Genomic DNA, 19,609 nt, shown 5'->3' on the forward strand with positions numbered 1-19,609 from the left:
TAAACTTATAAACTGCATTAGGACCTCTATAAATCTGGGTTGGTTTAGTATAACTGTTATCATAACAACAAACAACTTTATAGCCGTAACCACAATCTATATGATTTTGATATGGTTCAGTAAATGAAGATTTAGTTGATGGTAAAGCAGTTAAAACTTTTTTAGTTATTGATTCAAAATCAGCATAAATTACAAAAGGTACTGCTAAACCTTTATGATAATTTTTAAATTGTACTTTACTTCCCTCTTTTGGCATTTTAACACCTTGGATACCATTAATAGCTAAACAATTTGGAATATGTTCATTTAATATTCTTTCTTGTGAAAAATGTTGCAGACAGCTTTTACAAAAATGTTTTTTATTTGCATGTTTGGTTTTGTTAAACATTAATCTATTAAAGTCTTTTATCCAAACATAATGTTGGATTACAGTTCTTGAGGGCTTACAGTCATCATCAGTTATTTTATCATTTATTTTATCATTAGTAATTAGCAACATGTCACAGTGTTCTTCGTATTGATATTTTGATATGTACAATGGATAAATACTATTTTCTTCATAACCAAATATATTAAATGATATTTCATTTAAAACTTCAATTTTAGGTATTTGATTTAATGTAACAGGAAATTTAATTCCAGTATAATCAAGATCGTTTATATGTTTTTTATATTTTGAAACTCTATGAGGGTCTTTTTCAACAGGAAATTTATAAGCTAAATGACACCATCTAAAACATTCGTTATCATCATTCTTTATATTTATTAATCCTTTCATTGAATTTTGTAATGGTTTTGGTAATTCTAAATAACTTGAAGCAGCCAAAGGACTATACTTATATCTATTTATATAATGAGCATCAACTGACTCTATTCTCCAGCCACTTCCTTCAGAAATCCAATTACCAATTCTATTTATTATTTCATCAAAAAACTTGATGTAAAGTTTTTTTTATTTCATTTGTGTTAATAATTTCTAAAGCCTTTGATTGAAAATAAGCTGATTATATATTGTATCAGTTTATATCCATTTTTGCAAAAGTTATTTTTAAACAACGTTTATTTTTATACCTTTTAAAGTTTTAAGTTCAGATTTAAGTATTTCATAAGAGTCGTTTATAGTTAAATATAATTGATTTTTTGGATCTTGTCTATATGAATTTTAATTTCAATTTCTTATAATATTGTTTTGTAGATCTCTCGATTTCCATCTATATATTATATTTAGAAAAAAAAATCACTAAGGAAAAAAGGATTAAAAAATAATTAAAAAATAATAAAATAAATAAAGTTTTAAAATTATCTTTAAGAAGAATTAAAATATTTAAATTTATATCTTTTTCCGCTGGTTTTTGATATTCCACTTTTAACTTGGTTTTTTCCTTTGCAGCACATTGTTATTAACCCAGAATTAATACCAAGGTCTTTAGAAGCTGCATAATTGCTTTTATATGTTTTTTCTTCATTAGTATCACAGTCGGTTACAATAACTTTTTTAGGATTATTTCGAATATTATTTGGTCTGGGACAATCACATAACTTTTTAAAACTAGAGGTTTTAGTACTCGAGGGTACAGCATTTTCCTTCTTCAGTTAATAGACAACCACAGTTCCATTCAAATAAAGTTCTTTTACGAAGATAAGGATCTATAACATTTGAAATTTATCAATGACATGATTTTTATTCATCGCTAACTATTTGATCAAGTTTTGATTTAATAACATTTCTTCTTTTAAGAACTTTCTTATATGAATTTTTATCTGGATTCATTATTTCTCCTAAAGTGCTAGATAATTTTGACATAATCATTCTATCTACCTTCTATTAACCATCTATATATAATATACTTATAGAAAAAAATCTCTAAAAACACACGTAAAATTTAATACAGCTCTTCTTCTTTTTTACTTTTATATCCGTTAAGTTTAAATTCCTTCATATACGTTTCAAAAGGCATTGAATATTTTTTTTCTTTCTGCATTTCTAATAGTATTGTAAAAATATCCTGAATAACTTGTTTCTCTTCTTCTTTATTTACTTTTCCAATCCGTGCTTTTGTTATTAGTTGTTTTATTTTGTGATGATGTGCTTTTAAAATAAATTTCTTGTCGTCAAGTTTTAGGTCTGTTAGTAAATATGGTAATTACTGATGGAACAGCGCCAGCAACTGCTATAAATATAGGAATAGCTGGAACAAGTGCTAATGCAGCTGAACAACCAAAGACACCTGCTGTAATATATAATCCGGTACTTACTCTCCCACAAAATTTATAACTTTTTCTGTAAGCAGCAGCTAGTTTAGTTAAGTGAATGATTAACTGATCTATTGTTTCTATTCCATTATTATTAGAAATAAGATTTTTATTACTCATTTATATAATTAAACTTTTTATTTTCTAAATTAAATTTGTTCAAGATCGCTAAACGGAACCCAACTATTAAATTCTTCACTATAACCTTTCCATTTTACTAAAGCTTGTTTTTTCTTATAGTCTCGTCTAATAACTTTTTCTATTCTAAAAACTTTCTTGTGTAGTAGGTAAAAGTTCTTGTTCATAAATGAACCTTGAATTATTTCATTATTTAAATCTTTAATAGAGTATGTTCTGGGATTTGTATTATTAATTTTATAAATTATAAATATTTCCTCTGTCCAGTTTGGTGTATATCCTTTTTCAAAATGTCTTTTAAGTTTGCTTAAACGAACTCGATCACCAATTTTAAATTTTGCTTTTACTCTTTGGTATCTTTAAATCACCATATAAATTAAAGTAAACAGTACCGTTATTTAAGTTTTTACTACTTCGGTTGGTGTCATTTTTATACTAGAATGTTTTGTTTTGTTATATTTATCAACCATATCCTGCAAATTATCTAAATAAGTATAATGTTATTTGCTGTAAAATATTTCCACATTATTCTTTTTAAACTTCTATTAAATCTTTCTATTACTACAGCCTTTCCTTCATTAAATGTATGGTACATATTAATTTTATTTTATCAAAAATGATTCAAACTTTTATTATAAAATTCTTTTCCTTCATCTACCCATAAATTTACTGGTAATCGTCCTTCTAATATTATTTTTTCAAATGCTTCAGTAACAGATTCTCCAGTTTTATTCTTTAATGGAATAACCCAAGCATATTTACTAAATATATCAATAACGGTAACAAGTACTTTACTCCTTTATTATATTTTGAAAAAGCTTGCATGTCAACTAAATCAGCTGACCAAGTATCATCAATATCATTAACTATCACTCTTCGTTTCCTAATTTTCTTTTAATTGGTTTGTGTAATTCTTCTGCTAATTCATCGCTCCATGTGATTTCGGGGGTATACTCTACCCCCTTTTCCCGTTTTTTGACTTTTGTTTTGTCCCAACCCAAGTGTGTATTTCGTTTTAATTATAGGTTTCACAACTAAATGTTTTGCAATCTTTTCTCCAAATGTTTTGATTTAGTTTTATTTAAATTGGAAAGCATTTGCTTATCACATGTACCCTTTTTTACACCACTGTCATAGCAAAAGTCATGGTCCATAGATACTGCATCCAGTTCATTGACAGGGGGTCCATTATCTAGGGGATTTCCTGGCCCACAATAATTATATCCTTGAAGTGTTAAACCTTTTTTAGGTAATAAAGGTAACATTGCTTTGTGAATATCTAAATTACCCCCTGTACTTTTAACAAACTTTGATTTTATTTTTCCACAAGATAAACAAGTAGCCTTTATCATTTTTCTCCCGTTTTTTGTTGTAACATAATGAGGATTTATATTATCAGTAAATTTTCTTTCTTTCAAACAATATATTTTATTTTGTAAACTCATCTATATCAAATGTATTTAAAATTATTTAAAGACTAATAATGTAGTTATTAATTCAAAATAAGTTTAAATACTTTTACATTTTATCAATAAAAATAATCTGCCAAAAGTTTGCCAAAGTTTTGCCAAGTTGGCAGACATTGTCACATTGCTGCCATTTGGCAGAAAAATGGCAGGCTTTTGATTGGTTGAATTTGTGTTTGCCAACGTTCTGCCAAAAGTTTGTCAAGTTGGCAGCGACTGCCACATTGTTGCCACTTGGCAGGATTTTGGCAAATATTTGGTGGAAGTGTTTAAAATTATCTTTAATCATATTTTACTATAGGTCTTAACAATAATTTGTTAAAATTTGTTTTAAATTTGTTTTAAATTTGTTGAAATTGGTCAGCATTGGTCGGTTTAGGTCAAGGGTTAAATGTTAAATTAGGTTAAACTGCGCTCGCACCATCCTTTCTTATACTACTAGTCTAATGCAAAATGCAACTAGCGATCAAAGTCCCGACCTTCCGCACGAGCGAGACAAAGACAGTGAGGTCATAGTAAGGCAGAGTAGCTAGTCCAGCGAACAGACTTTATTCTTTAAACAAAAGATCATCAGATGACTATTATTGCAGCTGGTCAGACGCAGAAAATTTATTCTTGAGACAGTGTCTTTTTATTACAATCAAGCACAACTGCTGGTCCGATGCAATTAATTTATTTCTTAGCGGGAACCTTCTGATCAAGTGCAGTTACAAGCGCTTAATAATGAATACTAGAAAATATTTCATAAAACCCTCACTAGTTGCAGCGTTCAGATTTAAGAAGTACGGAAAAAGTAAAAGCCATATCTGTTTCTCCGGATGCTCTGGATATAGATGTAGAAATGTAGTTTCGTGTTCACAATCTAAACACTTGAATTTTAATAATTATAAGTCATATAAAGGAATCAACACACATAATGCATGTTGATAAACCAATGATCAAAAGTATTTTCGATAATGCGAAATGTCGTTTACATAATTTACACCCTTTATCAAATAGCTCATTAAGATATTTCATATCTACAGTTCTTCTTTTCGGAACAGGTCCGTGATCACCTGAATGTTATTACATGTTTTAAAAAATTCGACTTTTTCTTTAACACTTTCTTAGCAAATCTCACCAAATGTCTCTCAATAGCTTCGCATATTTTTTCGATTATTTTGTTAAAAAAATGACGATTAAACGTGTCATTTCTTCATGGGGTAGGGGTAAAATACCGCCTAATACTGAAAAATTAAAGTCGGTGACCCCTAAGTATTTATGTGTCTACTAGACGTACACACACTGTGAAACAACATACCAAAATTTTACGTTTTTTAATCGAGTCGATTTTTTATAAACAGGATTTGAAGGCAACATTTGTAACAAAACCTGATGTGAGATTTTCCGTTCTGACGTCACAATATCGTCTCTGACGTCCTATGCGTAAATCTTAATTCGTTTAATTTTATACCATTAAGTAGCATTTTCTGAATGCAAAGTGACAATTATTTTGTATTTTTCATTGATATGACATTCAGAGTGCAGGAAAGGAAAAATGCCGAAAGCACCCGGAACTGGGCGTTGCACGAAAAGTGACGTCAGGGGCCATGTTTGTGACACAATAGCAAAAATCACGAACAATATAGCGATAAAGTAAAACCGGAGCTCAAACGCATATATCTTGAACTTTATACAGTATAAATTTCAGGACGAAATTCGGCAAAAAAATTTGGGGCGCATTCCACCTTAAAGAAAAAAAAACGTATCTATGTACTTCAAAATATATGTATGTATATTGTTTTTCTTAATATGATAGATGTGTATTATTTGATGTTTTTCAAAATTGTAGACACACATCAGGTCTCGAGTCTTAAAGGGCCTAACCGGAACATTTTAGGCGAAAAATAATTTCTCTCAAAATTCCATAAAAAGTGAGTACTTTGAAAGTGAGTTGTGGTACAAACTTATGGACATAAGACTTTAGTAAGATATTCTTTTAACTTAACAAAAACATTGTGAAGAATGTCGTAAACCGTTGCAACGCTTATTTTCTGCAACGCATGAAAGCATCGCGATTTTTGCGACTTCTTAGTATGTAAAGATGAATTTGATATATAGATGGACAAGAGAAAGTAAATTTTACTGACTGATGAATTCTTTCAAGCAGAGCGGTTGCAAGAATTCTTCACAATCTTCAGCTGAAATGTTATGGTCCCGCTTATCATTTCTGCCGCGATACATAATATAGGCCGTTCTCCAGGTTCTGTTGTGTCAGATTTTGTTGTATAATCTATAATCTGTAGCTCATTGTAACATTCTGTGTCATTTTGCTGTGGTCTTCCAGAGCATACGCACGTTCCCTGTAGAATAAGTATTGCGTCATTTACATTGTACTAGTATATACAGATATTTGTATTTTGTTTAGGCAACATTTATCCTTTCCGCAGCCTTAACGTACTAAAACGTATTAGCGTCTGATGGCCTTTTCACGCTTCCGTAGAAAAAACATTTATTACACGAAGCTTATTTTGAAAATATTTCTGAAATGTCTAGGTCTGCAGCTCTCAAATACGGTTATATCTTACATCTGAGGCATATACTGACACTCTCAGACAACACCAAAAATGACATTTTGAGCGATTTGATGAAGTTCCAAAATTATCAATGTACCCTTGGTCAGTTACGGACCCCTGTGGGATTTCTGTTTATCCAGAGCTCAAATATTTTTTCATAGATTAAAAGCTGACATGCTGTACTAAAGCCCAGGTAATTTCAATTCGTAAATTAGTGCTTAAAATTGGCTCCCCAATAGCAAAAAAAAAAAAGAAAAGAAAAAAAGAAGTCCACGCGCATACATTTAGACGGGGTGACCCCTGCGCGTGACCCCTGACTATCTACAAATGAAAATGCGGCTTTCGTTTTCAAGTTTAGCATTTCTACTTTCATTTTATTTACTTACGGAAATAGCTGAAGGTCGAGTGACGTCATTTTCCGTGTTGTCAAAAACATACATATGCCTGGCGAGATTGCATAAATATGTGCTGGCCGTCCTAAGGTTATAACCTCTTCACTGTGCATTATTCTTGTGAGTGCGAGAGGACCAAACAATGGACAAAAGAAAATGAGATACGTTGCTTAGCAACTCCCACTCTTCTTAATAACTCTTTGATCCTATGAAATAGTTTAAAGTCGCTGATACTCCACGTACGGATGGCATAAGTTAATCATGATAGAGCACTTGAATAAAAAGGAAGAAAATCTTCGAAAGCACCGCGTAATAAAATTTCAGTTTCATGTCGTGTCAAGTAGTCATTTATTGAGGAAACATGAATGATGTTTTCCCAGCTCAAAGCACAGAAGAACAAATGTGTTTGAAAACTATAAATATCGGATGAACTAGGTTTGTTTCATCTGTGTTGTATTGTTTTTGTTTGTTTTTTTTTTTTTTATTATTTTCATTTCTATTTTTTATTCATTTGGAGTTACACTGCCACAATTTCAGGTCATATGGCGACTTTTCCTGCTTTTGATGGTGATGAAAGACCCTCAGATGCCCCTACGTGCGTTGTTTCAAACACGGGCGGGCTTCTGGGTAGACCCTTATTGGCCACGGAGACCCTTCTTCTTCGTTATAGAGAGATCATGTTTATACACTGTAATCTATGTTGAGCAAGTAAAAGACTGCGGTAAGTTTTCCGTACTGCTGACTGGTATACTGGAGAATGAAAACATCTTCATTTGCAGAAAGTTGTTTGCCCTTCAGAAAGCGTAGAATGATTTGAGAGAAAAATGGCATCTTATTTTTTTTGTTCAAAAAGGACATCTGATCAACTTTTGTCACAACAAAGATTGAAAACCGTATACTGTGTTAGCTGACAACTGCAATGCACTTTCATTTCATTTTTTTTTTTTTTTTTTGCGGAAAACAGTTATTTTCCCAAGGTAGCTGTGACGACATGAGGTCGATAAGCCGAGGACAACACTTGGTTTATTTTAAGGTTTAACTTTAAAATATTTAATTAGCGAGTGATAACTCTTGCTATACATGTTTACTTACTCTTGTCTGTAATTACCTTTCTTGAAAATGGTTAGAATAAACCAGTCCATAATTTTTGAGTTATTAAACTTCATTGGTCGTAGTTCTGAATTACATTTTGTTTCGTACTTTTTGATTGGTTTAGTCTTGGCGCATTAGACTGTATTTCCCCTCGGTTTCTGACGTAGTGTGAGGCCAGTCCTTTGTTTAGAATTAACTCTTTTCTTCACTGTTGTTTTTGTCTTCGAACTGATTACACGTTCTTTTTCGAAAAATTAGTAGTAGTTTTTGGGATTCAACAGTATCCCTACACGTTAAAAAATTAGATTATATCGGATATGAAAGATACAGCACTGAAATAATGTAAAAAGTGGAAAGGAGTGGAATAAGCACTATAAGTGGCATATAAATTATACGTTTTGACTTTATTTGTGAAATTTGTGGACTTTGATTTGTGAAGTGATAGTTACTGAGTATGGCCACGGCCAACAAGAGAAATACAAAAAGACAAGATTATAAGAAAATGCACGAAGGAATCGAGCTAGACGTTGAAGTGTTTGATAATAGTCTAAAGCACCAACCAGTTATAACAACGAACACCTCAGGCGGGGCCTCCTTAGAACCGGAAGATACACAAATGAGTCATACTAAAGAAACTCATGGAAATGGCGATCTCGCTACGAGCAAGGAAGAAGACGAGGAAATGCGTCTCATAGAGCAGGCGATCGAGGCAGCCGAGGAGGAAAAACAGGAGATTTTGAAGACAAGAAAGAAGGAAGAGTTACGGGCGCAGTTGCGACGTAAACAACTAGAAGTGAAGCAGCTGAAAGAGGAAGGTAATGCTGTTTATCAATTTGATATTGAACCTAATGAAAAACATATAAAGTCCAAGGAAAGAAATGGTAGATTAAAATTATTGAAGCGTTTAATGTATCTGAGTTCCTCATACAGCCTTTCCATTCTAAGATCTTATTATGCCGCTGTGCTCAGAGAGATAGAATTGGGTGAAAAATCATGGTCAAACGATTTTCATTATTTAGAAGTGGCAATTTTACATAAGTCTGGGCCAACGGTCAAGGGTAACCCGGGTGGATTCAAAAGTAAATCACAATTTAAACCCAAATATGATACAAAAACAGAAGAGAGCAAAGATGAATCACCAGTTTGGTTCTGTTCTCTGTATCAAAGAAACAAATGTCAACATATATCAGGTCATATGGTAGTTTTCAAGGGCCAGATGAGACTAGCACAACATATTTGTGCTACTTGCTGGCAAAAAGACCGCAAAAAACTTCAGCATCCAGAAAGTTCTAGTGAATGTGTTCACATGTCCGCTTGACTGGTTAATCCAATATTGTCTTTTGAAAATAAAATAGAAGACTTTTTTTACCAAAATTTTGTTATACCAAAACAAAGAAAATTGATAAAATTTGCAACCACGAGGTCATTTCCATTGATAATTTTGATACAACAAGTGTTCCATTTACTTCTCATACAAATACTTGCAAATTATGTATTCAGGTCAAGAAAAGTCCCAGTTTTTTGAAAGTTAATGATAGAATTAGAATGCATGAATTAGTAAAACAATCAGGCAAGCATAATTTTGAAGGGTGTCGTTTTAAGGAAAATGATAAAATAGACACATATTATTTGAGACGAAATCTTGAGAATTTTGGTTATAAAGATTTACTGGTTTGCGATTTGATTGAATTTGGATTTCCAATATGTTTCACAGGAGATAATAGTTTGTTTCCCCTTCCCAAACCAGTGTGGCAATATAAAAATTATCAAGGTGCCAATGAATTTCCAAAGCAAATGTCAGAATATTTAATTAAGGAGATGAATGAAGATGCTATTATTGGTCCATTTAATTCCAATCCATTTTCTAGTAATTTGCTGATTTCTCCTCTAAATACCGTTTCAAAGAAGGATATTTCAGACAGAGGGGTTATTTTAGACTTAAGTAGTGCAACTCGATGTGCTGTAAACAGTTTCATTGATAAAGATGTTTACTTAGGTGAACAAGTAGCGTTAATTTTTCCAAAACTGGATGATTTTGCACGTTTAATAGTTGCCAAAGGTCAAAATTGCCTTATGTTTAAGAAGGATTTATCCAGAGCCTATAGACAGATTTATATTTGTCCGGGCAGTTACAATCTAGTTTCATATGTCTGGAATAAACATGTTTTCTGTGATGTAGTGTTGTCCATGGGTTTGAGGAGCGCGGCTCAAATTTGCCAACGAGTCACCAATGCTATTGCTTTTATTCTTTTATCATTATCCTTATCTGTTTTAAACTATTTAGATGACTTTGCTGGGGTTGAAAAGCCACAGCATGCAGAATTTGCTTACTTGACATTAGGTCGAGTATTAGAGAGAGCAGGTATAAAGGAATCTGTTAGTAAGAGTTGTCCCCCTTGTCAGATTATGTCATTTCTTGGTATTTTATTCAACTCTAACAAAATGACAATGGAAATAACACCACAGAGACTAATTGGAATTACAGGCCTAATTAAGTCTTGGTTACATAAGGATTCAGCCAATTTAAAGGAAGTCCAACAATTGCTTGGTAAACTCAATTTCATTGGTGCTTGCGTCAAACCAAGTAGGGTATTTGTATCCAGGTTACTTAATTGGTTGAAAGAATTGTATAAGATGGAAAGGTCCAAGCAGGTGTTAATTCCAACGGAGGTAAGGAAAGATTTACTTTGGTGGGATACTTTGCTACCACTTTACAATGGAGTTTCCATGTTGTCATTAGGTGATTGGTCAGAGCCTGATCAAATTTTCTCATCTGATGCATGTTTAGATGGCTGCGGGGGTTTCTGGAATGGAAAATTTTTCCATACTCAGTTTCCAAGTAGTATCTTGGACAAAAAATTACATATAGGTGCTCTGGAGATGTTAGCCTTGGTAGTTTGTCTACATCTATGGGGTGAAAAGTTTAAACATCACCGAATAGTAGTCCTATGTGACAATCAGTCAGTGTGCATTACACTCAACATGGTAAATCCAAATGTACCTTTCTTCAGTCTGTTTGAGAGAAATTTGCCTTCATGCAGCAGTTAATGAGTTTGAAATTCGTGCTCAGCATATTTGTTCAGAGGAGAACCGTATTTCAGATTGTTTATCAAGATGGCATAAGGATGACAAGTATAAACAAATCTTTCACTCAACGGTCAAAGATTTCAGGTTACAGGAACATGTTGTTAAATACTCAGATTTCCAGTTTTTAAATAATTGGTAATAAAATTTAAATTTCAGAGACCCAGATTAAAGAATTAAAAGATGAACTTGCTTACTCAAACCGGAATGCTTATGCAGAAGGATCCAGAAAAAATTTAAATATACAATGGAAATCCTTTTTATTGTTTTGTACTTATTTTAAAGTATGTGCTATACCAGTTGATACATTAACATTACAATTATATGCTCAGTTTTTGAGTAGGACATTTAAATCTGTCGATTCAATTAAAAATTACATCAGTGGAGTTAGAAACATGCACCTAATCTTAGGAGCTAAAACAGAGCAAATTAATAATTTTTTATTAAATTTATCCTTAAAAGGCATAGCAAAATCAAAGTGTCATATGGTGAAGCGAGCAGAGCCTATTTTTCCAGGTATTCTGTTACAGATTCATAAAGTTTTAGATTTTTCAAAGGCTGATAGTTATGTTTACTGGTGTCTTTTCCTTTTCGCCTTTTTTCTTTTGGCCAGAAAATCAAACTTAGTACCCACTTCCAGATATGATTTAATAAATCCAAAATTTTTACTCAGTAGGGATGTATTGCAATCCGAGTAAGGACTGTTAGTAACCATAAAGTGGTCCAAGACCATTCAGCAAGGGGAAAAGAGTGCTTCAGTTCCCTCTGGCACCTATTCCTCATTCACCATTGTGTCCAGTTACAGCCTATAATAACATGATTTCCTTGATTCCCAGGTCTCATGCCTCGCCACTGTTTTGAAATCTGGCAAATTGGTTTCATACCGTATGTTCTTGAAACAGTTACGTTTGGTAATTTCACAGATAGGCCTGGATCCTTCCAAGTACTCGACTCATAGTTTTCGTCGTGGTTTTACAACATTAGCCTTTCGTTTAAATTTACCAGCTGACATTATTCAAAATCTCGGGGACTGGAAATCTGATTGTTACAAAAAGTACCTAGAATTTACTTTGTCAGACAAGGTTAGAGTGTCTAAGTTTATATGTAGCAACTTACAGAGAGGCATTTTTGAAGCAGGTGGGTTTTCAAAATGTTGAGTCTTATTTTCAAGATACGAGCGTTTGTCTTCGACCTTAAGAAGGGGAGACGATCCTACTTACAGTGGCAGTTTTGACATCACTGGGTAGGATCACGTGGTTCTGTTTATCATGTTTTAAGACTTTTCAGATTGTATACTCATTTGCGTTATGTTTATTGTCTAAGTATAGATTAGATTATGAAAGTGTATATATAGTTTTAAATTATTTCCTATGATAGTCAGAATAGTTATTTAGGCATGTCCAGTGTATACTTGACAGTAAACTGAGAAGCAAACTCAGTTCGAAAGTAAAGACAGTTCTAATTATTTGTTTTACTCATATTGTCTTTATAATTATTTAATTTAATGTGATGATTACTTTTGCATGTTTTTAATACTTTTTTTTTCTTTGCAGACTGTCACAAAATCCGTAAAGTTCTCATTGTTGGGGATTCCATAGTGAAGCATTTACCACATATTGAAGGTGTTACTAATTTGTCTTTTAGGGGGGCAACTATAGGTAAATTGCAACATCTTTTTTATCAAAAAGTCATTTCTTTAACTACCCAAACAAAAAAAAAGATTGGAATGAATCGGTGTAATAAATGGTAAACAAATCGGGTGATTTGTTCACGATTTGATCACGATTCAAATGGTATGCAAATGAGCTAATGAATCGGTAATAAATCGTAAACAAATCGTTTAATAAATCGGTAACAAATCAGGACTTTAAATTGTTTTGCTAAATAATGAATCGGTAACAAATCGGGTATGCTGAAGTTGAAATGAAAGGAATTTGGAAATCGGTGGCACTAATAAATCGGTAATGAATCGTGCTAATGAATCGGTAATGAATCGTACTAATAACTCAGCATTATATTTAAGGGACGAAAGCATCGGTACAAAAAGTTTGAGCGCGAATTGTAATTCTCTAGAAAGGGTAGCATTAACTATAAAAATGGCAAACTAAATGTTCTAGTAAGGAAAGAACAACATGAAATATATAGATTCTATTTACAGTAGATCTATAGCAATTGCAAAATTCAAAAATATGATACATATTAGACCATATGCATCAGATCTAATTTATAAAATTTCTTTATCTGTTAAAGTTGTCATGAAATCATATGACAATCTTGTAACTATTTCCTAAAAACTTAGCAGCTTCAAATATAGTGTAAAGAGTTAATGTATGCACTTAAACATGTCCTTTTACAACTATATTAGACAATCAAACATTTGCACTTACTCCATAACAGTTAAAATTCCAGTATTTTAGAGGATGCATGTGGTGTCTCTGTGTATTTCAGTTATCCCGCCAAAATGCATTAAAGATGGCTGACAATATACTCATGTTTCCCGCCCAAAAAGTCACAACTTTACGTTTTAATGAATCGGCAATAAATGGTACTGCACAACATATTTGTTTCTAATGAATGGTAAACAAATCAGTTAGTTGCAATGAATTGGGGAGGGACTTTCTCTGCTAAACCCGATTTGCTTCCGATTCATTAAATGAATCGTAAACAAATGGTGTTAATAAATCGGCAAATCCCGATTTGTTCACCATTTATTCATGATTTTGATACCATTTGTTACTTGATTTTTTTGTTTGGGTAATGTTGAATTTTTGATACTGCATGTAGGTACAAATAATATATGCAACAATTGGTCAGTAAGAGATATGCAATCAGCCCTAACTAATTTATTGACCATTGTTCGTAAAAAATCTAAAAGGGTATATATTATTGTGTCCTCCATTTTGCCTCGTCCAGTAGATATGGAAACAACTTCTGAGAGGATTAAAGAGTATAATAAATCGCTTGACGATGTATATGCAAAGGAACTAAACTTCAAATTTATTAAGTCATACAGACCATTCTTTACTAAAGGTGTGGTTAAAAGTAATCTCTTTGCAACACTGGACGGGGGTTGTTTAGGTCACTATTTGAAAAACGTAATTGCACATTTGCCTTAACGCACTTAAATGACTGATGAACAATAAGGTAAAAATCAGATTGCCTACATTTGCATTAGTTACTAAGGTAGACAATCGCGAAAGAGAAAATCATTGTTAGCTATCTTAGTTTAGTGTCACTATTTGTTGTCAAATTTTATCAATAGCCTTGTTTATCTAGCATTAAATTAATTTTACATTAATTTAATCCAGGGATTCTATGAAGTTAAACAGTTTGTTCAAGAGAATTTACTATATAAGAGGTAGGCTATCATGTTGAACTGTTGCTATTTGTTTTTACTGCGTTGTGTTCCATTACAGCTTAAATGCATTTGTATTTACTAAGGATACATGAGATTCAAAAACTATAGATATAAAAATTTTGGAAACTATTTGAAGATCTTTTTCTAGAGACAGATTTGTGTCTCCAGGCATAACTTTATCATTTCAGTTATACAAGCTACATTCATCATTCATTACTATTTATGAATTTCATGTATTCTTATATTAATCTTAACCACCTTTTGGCTTATGACATGCATCCCTTTTGTTCTGATACGATTGCTTGCCTTACCATATTTGCTTTGACTTTGTTTGCGTTGTCTTGCTTGCTTGCCTTATAATTTTTGCCTTTATTGCCTTGTTTATTTGTGTCGTTTGCCTTATGTTTATTTGTCTATGTTTTGCTTGTTTTGGCTGTAATTTGGCGGTTTTCAGTATATATTTATATAATTGATAATTAAATTGATACACGTGTGATTATATTTGGCATTAAAATTCATATTTATTATTTGTCGTTTTCATTTCCATTATTGAAGGAGCTAATTGGTTTATTTTAAGGTTTAACTTTAAAATATTTAATTAGCGAGTGATAACTCTTGCTATACATGTTTACTTACTCTTGTCTGTAATTACCTTTCTTGAAAATGGTTAGAATAAACCAGTCCATAATTTTTGAATTATTAAATTTCATTGGTCGTAGTTCTGAATTACATTTTGTTTCGTACTTTTTGATTGGTTTAGTCTTGTTGTTTTTGTCTTCGAACTGATCACACGTTCTTTTTCTCAATGTTTCGACCAATGACATGAAGTATTAGTTTCTTACTCAGTTAATTTCAATTATTGTCCAATAACGGTAATTTAGTTCCGAAATAAACTAATTTGTGTAAACAACTTATGGTAGAATGAACAGTGCTTCGAACGGTCAACAAAAGCAGCACCTTTGCGCATCTCTGCTGCGCATAATTATCAGTTTCTCGCACAGGCAGCAGCTGAAATTGTGTTTATCCATCATGCCGGATTAGTAAAATATGCTAAAAATACAAATTACTGTTTATGCAGAGCGTTCAATGTTGATGTAGCAATAATGTGTTTAACAGTTTTTCGCTTTGCTATAGATTAGTTAGTTTTTTTTCAACAGAAGGAGAAATCTTGAGCCTAAAAGCCAGATGATAGCTTATTGACCTTTACCCTTCTAAATTTCTAAAATGGACTGTTCCATTATTACACTTTGGGCAGTACCACTCATTATTCGAAGGGGTGTGCACTGAACATTTACTGAGTGAATAGCGAACAGAGAAGACCGTGACCAGACTGCACAGACGATCATGGTTAGACTAGCCACTAGACTGATAATAACTATATTTCTAGATATTTCTATGATCTAGAACCTTCAAAATTCATAGGGTTGTAGGACAGCTAGAGTAGACGACCCCTATTGTTTTTGGGGTCACTCTGTCACAGGGGCCTGAACATTGAAAACCATTTCCGATCAATAACTAGAGAACCACTTGATCCAGAATGTTGAAACTTAATAGAATGATTGGTCATAAAGAGTAGATGACCCCTATTGATTTTGGGGTCACTCAGGCAAAGGTCAAGGTCACAGGGGCCTGAACATTGAAAACCATTTCCGATCAATAACTAGAGAACCACTTGACCCATAATGTTGAAACTTAATAGAATGATTGGTCATAAAGAGTAGATGACCCCTATTGTTTTTGGGGTCATTCCGCCAAAGGTCAAAGTCACAGGGGCCTGAAAATTGAAAACAATTTACGACCAATAACTAGAGAATCACTTGACCCAGAATGTTGAAACTTCATAGGATGATTGGTTATGTAGAGTAGATGACTCCTATTGTTTTTGGGGTCACTCCGTCAAAGGACAAGGTCACAGGGGCCTGAACATTGAAAACCATTTCCAATCAATAACTAAAGAACCACTTGACCCAGAATGTTGAAACTTCACAGGATAATTGGTCATGTAGAGTAGATGACTCTTATTGTTTTTGGGGTCACTCTGTTAAAGGTCAAGGTCACAGGAGCCTGAACAAGGAAAACAATTTCCGATCAATAACTTGAGAACCACTTGACCCAGAATGTTGAAACGTCATAGGATGATTGAACATGCAGAGTAGATGACCCCTATTTATTTTGAGGTCACTTGATCAAAGGTCAAGGTCACAGGAGCCTGAACAGTGACTTGAGAACTGTCAAGCTACATACTTCCTTTACGACAAGCCATAGGAATGTGTATCTTTCAGATTTTCAAATCTAACTGCAAGTACCAGAGAAATGAAAATTCATTTATGATAAAATTTCAACTCAGCTGACCCCTGCAGTTGTAAATCCAAGCTACCAGATGGTCTCAATGAATTGCATAAACATATGGCAGTAAACCACTGATCTCTGTCAGTCAGGCTGTGGTCAGTTCTTGACATTGATTGATAACAAACCTAAAAAGAGGTTTGTGAATTTTCGGATTGTACTAGACTATGATATTGGACATAGGATATAGACTGACTCAGTTCACTACATTCAATAATAAAAATGTAAAAAGATATATATCATAGTCTAGGAGCTAGTCTAGATCGTAGTCTGCGCTAGTCGCAAAGGCAAAATCGCTCGCCACCAGCCGTCTAAAGGTTAACAGCCCGGCACTTATCTCAATATAAGAGAACTTACATTTGAGCCATCGTGTAAACTGGTCACATTCTTGCTGTTTAAACACTTGTTCGAGCATTCTCTCAAAATATCTTTCCCAAGACTGCAATTCCAGTTTTTCCTGGAAGCATCTGAAAAATAATATTTTCGATATGACTATCAGGATGCGCTTTGTGTTTAATAAAGATCTCACTACCTTATAGCAATTTGGTTCATTTAAAAAAGAAGAAGATAGACTTTACAGTGTAACCTGCACTGTTAGAGTTAAATACTGTGATCCTCACACGCAATATCCTAACCTTTGGCTCCATAAAGTCCGCCATAGCTTAAGTTTTGTTAAATTTTCTTTGTTTTATATGGAGTTATTGTGCGGACACCATGTTTGGTGGTTTCGGTCGGAGTGACCTACTTGCTCTACCCCTATGTGTTTGCCAATATATCTTTTTCGGCGACGCCGTCTAAATTCGTTTTCGTTACCTATGCCACGTGACTTCAGTTTGCAAATCAAACTACTTGATAACGCATTATAGATAATTTATCAAAATGAAAGATTTATGTAACACTCTGCCTGATTGGACGAGAGTGTCAATTTCTTTCACTCTGTTGATTGTGCTACGCTGAGTGAAATGTAGACAAAGCGTTTATCCTAAACGACGCTGTTCACAGTTTTAAAGCTAACTTTGGCTCAGTATATTTAGCAAGAATATTGATATATCTCAAAATGATAAGTAAGTTTAATAAATATGATAAAAACCTGTTCAAATACCAATATATATCAAATTAAAGAAAGAGCTGAATACGGTCTGCGTATCACATGAATAAGGATGTGATAAGAGTCTTTTATGCAGAGAAGTGGTTTTTAAAAGATTTTCCTTGTTAGTATTGTCGTCTTTATATGAAAAGGTTTCTTGCTTTTTTGACTTATTCAGATTGCATATTAAAATGAGTACTTGTTTGCTTTGATATATTTGTTATAACTTATTTAACTGATTTATTATATATGAATATTTTTCTTTAGTATTGTATGCAAATATTGAACTCAGTTGAAATCTGTTTTATTATATATGTGCTATATAATGACTAATCTCATTACTCTGAAATGAAGGTACGCTGCATACAGTTTATCTATGTGATATGACTACGGTCAAACTTTGCTTATAAAACAGAAATATTGAAATAATTACAATTGTATGTTTTGCTTGACCTTCACGTTTTATAGGTGTGACGTCGTTGTCCAAAGATTCATGAATAGCGAATATGTATTTGTTAAAGCGGGATCAGTTGGCCTATTTTAGAAATAAATAAAAACAATAAATAAAAAATCCTTTAATTGAGTTTTTTCTCATGTATTCTAATCAAACTTGATTTGTAGCATCTTTATTAGGCCCGCAGCCAACTTTGTTCAGCTGGGACATTTAACCCATTTTAGGGGCTGCTAGAGCTAAAACTAGAAATGCCTTTATACAGCGTCTCATGAACAGCTTGGTGGATCTTTGTCATACTTGGTCTGGAGCATCATTATAAGGTCCTCTTCCACATTTATTGATATAGGAACTTGGGCCCTATTAGGGACCACTATAGCTAAAAGTAGATATGCCTTTCTTCGCATTAACCACTGAAATCTAATGGATTTTTATCAAACTCGATGTGTAACAATATCGTATAGTCTCCTGCTATTTTGTTACAAATGGGGATAGGGACCAATTTAGCTAAAAATATAAACACGTTTAATGACCTCTTCTCATGAACCGCTTCATGAATCTTCATCAAACTACTGCTGTAATTATTCGTCTCGTCTAAGGATAAACGAAACAAAATTCCAACCCTACGAAACCTTTGCGAAAACTTAAAAGAGAACCATTTAAATTGTTAAAGTGCGGTGTTTAGTTTTGCAGTTTGAAAAATGTTAGATGAAAGATGAATGTTAGATGAAAAATTCATAAACTTCTTTCCTTATTACAATTCGCCGACCATCATTTTTAAAGATATTTCTTGTTTGAATTATTTAAGCATAGATCGTGCACGCTACTAACCTTCAGGTATTTGCTTAACCAGCGCTGACCGATATGGAGTTATTCATCTTCCTAATTTTTCTTGCTCGAATCTGGCTGTAAGTAAACCGTTTTCCTTGTGCATGGTAGCATTCCCTATCAAAAATCTCGTTCGAGTTTGCGCTGCAAAATTTATCTTTAAAGAGATAAGCATTAATTATGACAACAACAAAACTAACACTGCTATTTGCATATACAGTCGGTAAAAGTTACACTTTTGCGTAGTAAATGTGACACCTAACGACTGATGGTAAATATAACACTCAATGTCGTGAAAACAAAAGTGACTTCTTTGTATAGTAAGCAGCAAAACGTACTTGTTTCATTAGAAAAAATTAAGAATTCAGATGGTGTTCGAATTTTAGTCAATTGCGATTCATTCAATTCAGTACAGCACAAGATTTGTATTTTTATTGCCAGTTTTGCTAATGAAAGTCATTCTTAAACAATGACACAAAGACCTTCATATAATTGCTTTAAAACACCATTTTCTATCACTAACGGACGGATTTTTTTAAATGTAAATATTAACTCCAAT

General features: G+C 32.9%; 2 protein-coding genes across 2 annotated transcripts; one reads left to right on the top strand and one right to left on the bottom strand.

The window, feature by feature from the left end:
* Nucleotides 1–5,992: 5,992 nt before the first annotated feature.
* Nucleotides 5,993–19,510, bottom strand: LOC128546388 (uncharacterized). The gene is made up of 4 exons (XM_053516861.1): nt 19,489–19,510; nt 19,054–19,077; nt 17,042–17,151; nt 5,993–6,199 (listed from the first exon to the last, which is right to left on the bottom strand). The coding sequence occupies exons 1-4, from the start codon at nt 19,508–19,510 to the stop codon at nt 5,999–6,001; spliced, it is 357 nt and encodes a 118-aa protein (XP_053372836.1). The 3' UTR covers nt 5,993–5,998.
* On the top strand, nt 7,756–14,862 carry LOC123536341 (uncharacterized). Its single transcript, XM_053552685.1, has 3 exons — nt 7,756–8,711; nt 12,534–12,638; nt 14,289–14,862. The coding sequence occupies exons 1-3, from the start codon at nt 8,351–8,353 to the stop codon at nt 14,297–14,299; spliced, it is 477 nt and encodes a 158-aa protein (XP_053408660.1). The 5' UTR covers nt 7,756–8,350; the 3' UTR covers nt 14,300–14,862.
* Nucleotides 19,511–19,609: the final 99 nt, after the last annotated feature.

The sequence above is a fragment of the Mercenaria mercenaria genome, chromosome 10 (genome assembly GCF_021730395.1).
Source record: "Mercenaria mercenaria strain notata chromosome 10, MADL_Memer_1, whole genome shotgun sequence".
Lineage (NCBI taxonomy): Eukaryota > Metazoa > Mollusca > Bivalvia > Venerida > Veneridae > Mercenaria > Mercenaria mercenaria.

Excerpts from the sequence above, each read along its gene's own strand:
- LOC123536341 (XM_053552685.1), top strand. The coding sequence starts at position 8,351 with ATGGCCACGGCCAACAAGAGAAATACAAAAAGACAAGATTATAAGAAA. Across the intron at positions 8,712-12,533 it reads GAAGCAGCTGAAAGAGGAAG|ACTGTCACAAAATCCGTAAA; the intron begins GTAATGCTGTTT and ends TTTTCTTTGCAG.
- LOC128546388 (XM_053516861.1), bottom strand. The coding sequence starts at position 19,510 with ATGACTTTCATTAGCAAAACTG. Across the intron at positions 19,078-19,488 it reads GACTTTCATTAGCAAAACTG|CGCTGGTTAAGCAAATACCT; the intron begins GCAATAAAAATA and ends CATATCGGTCAG. Across the intron at positions 6,200-17,041 it reads GTTTACACGATGGCTCAAAT|GGAACGTGCGTATGCTCTGG; the intron begins GTAAGTTCTCTT and ends CTTATTCTACAG.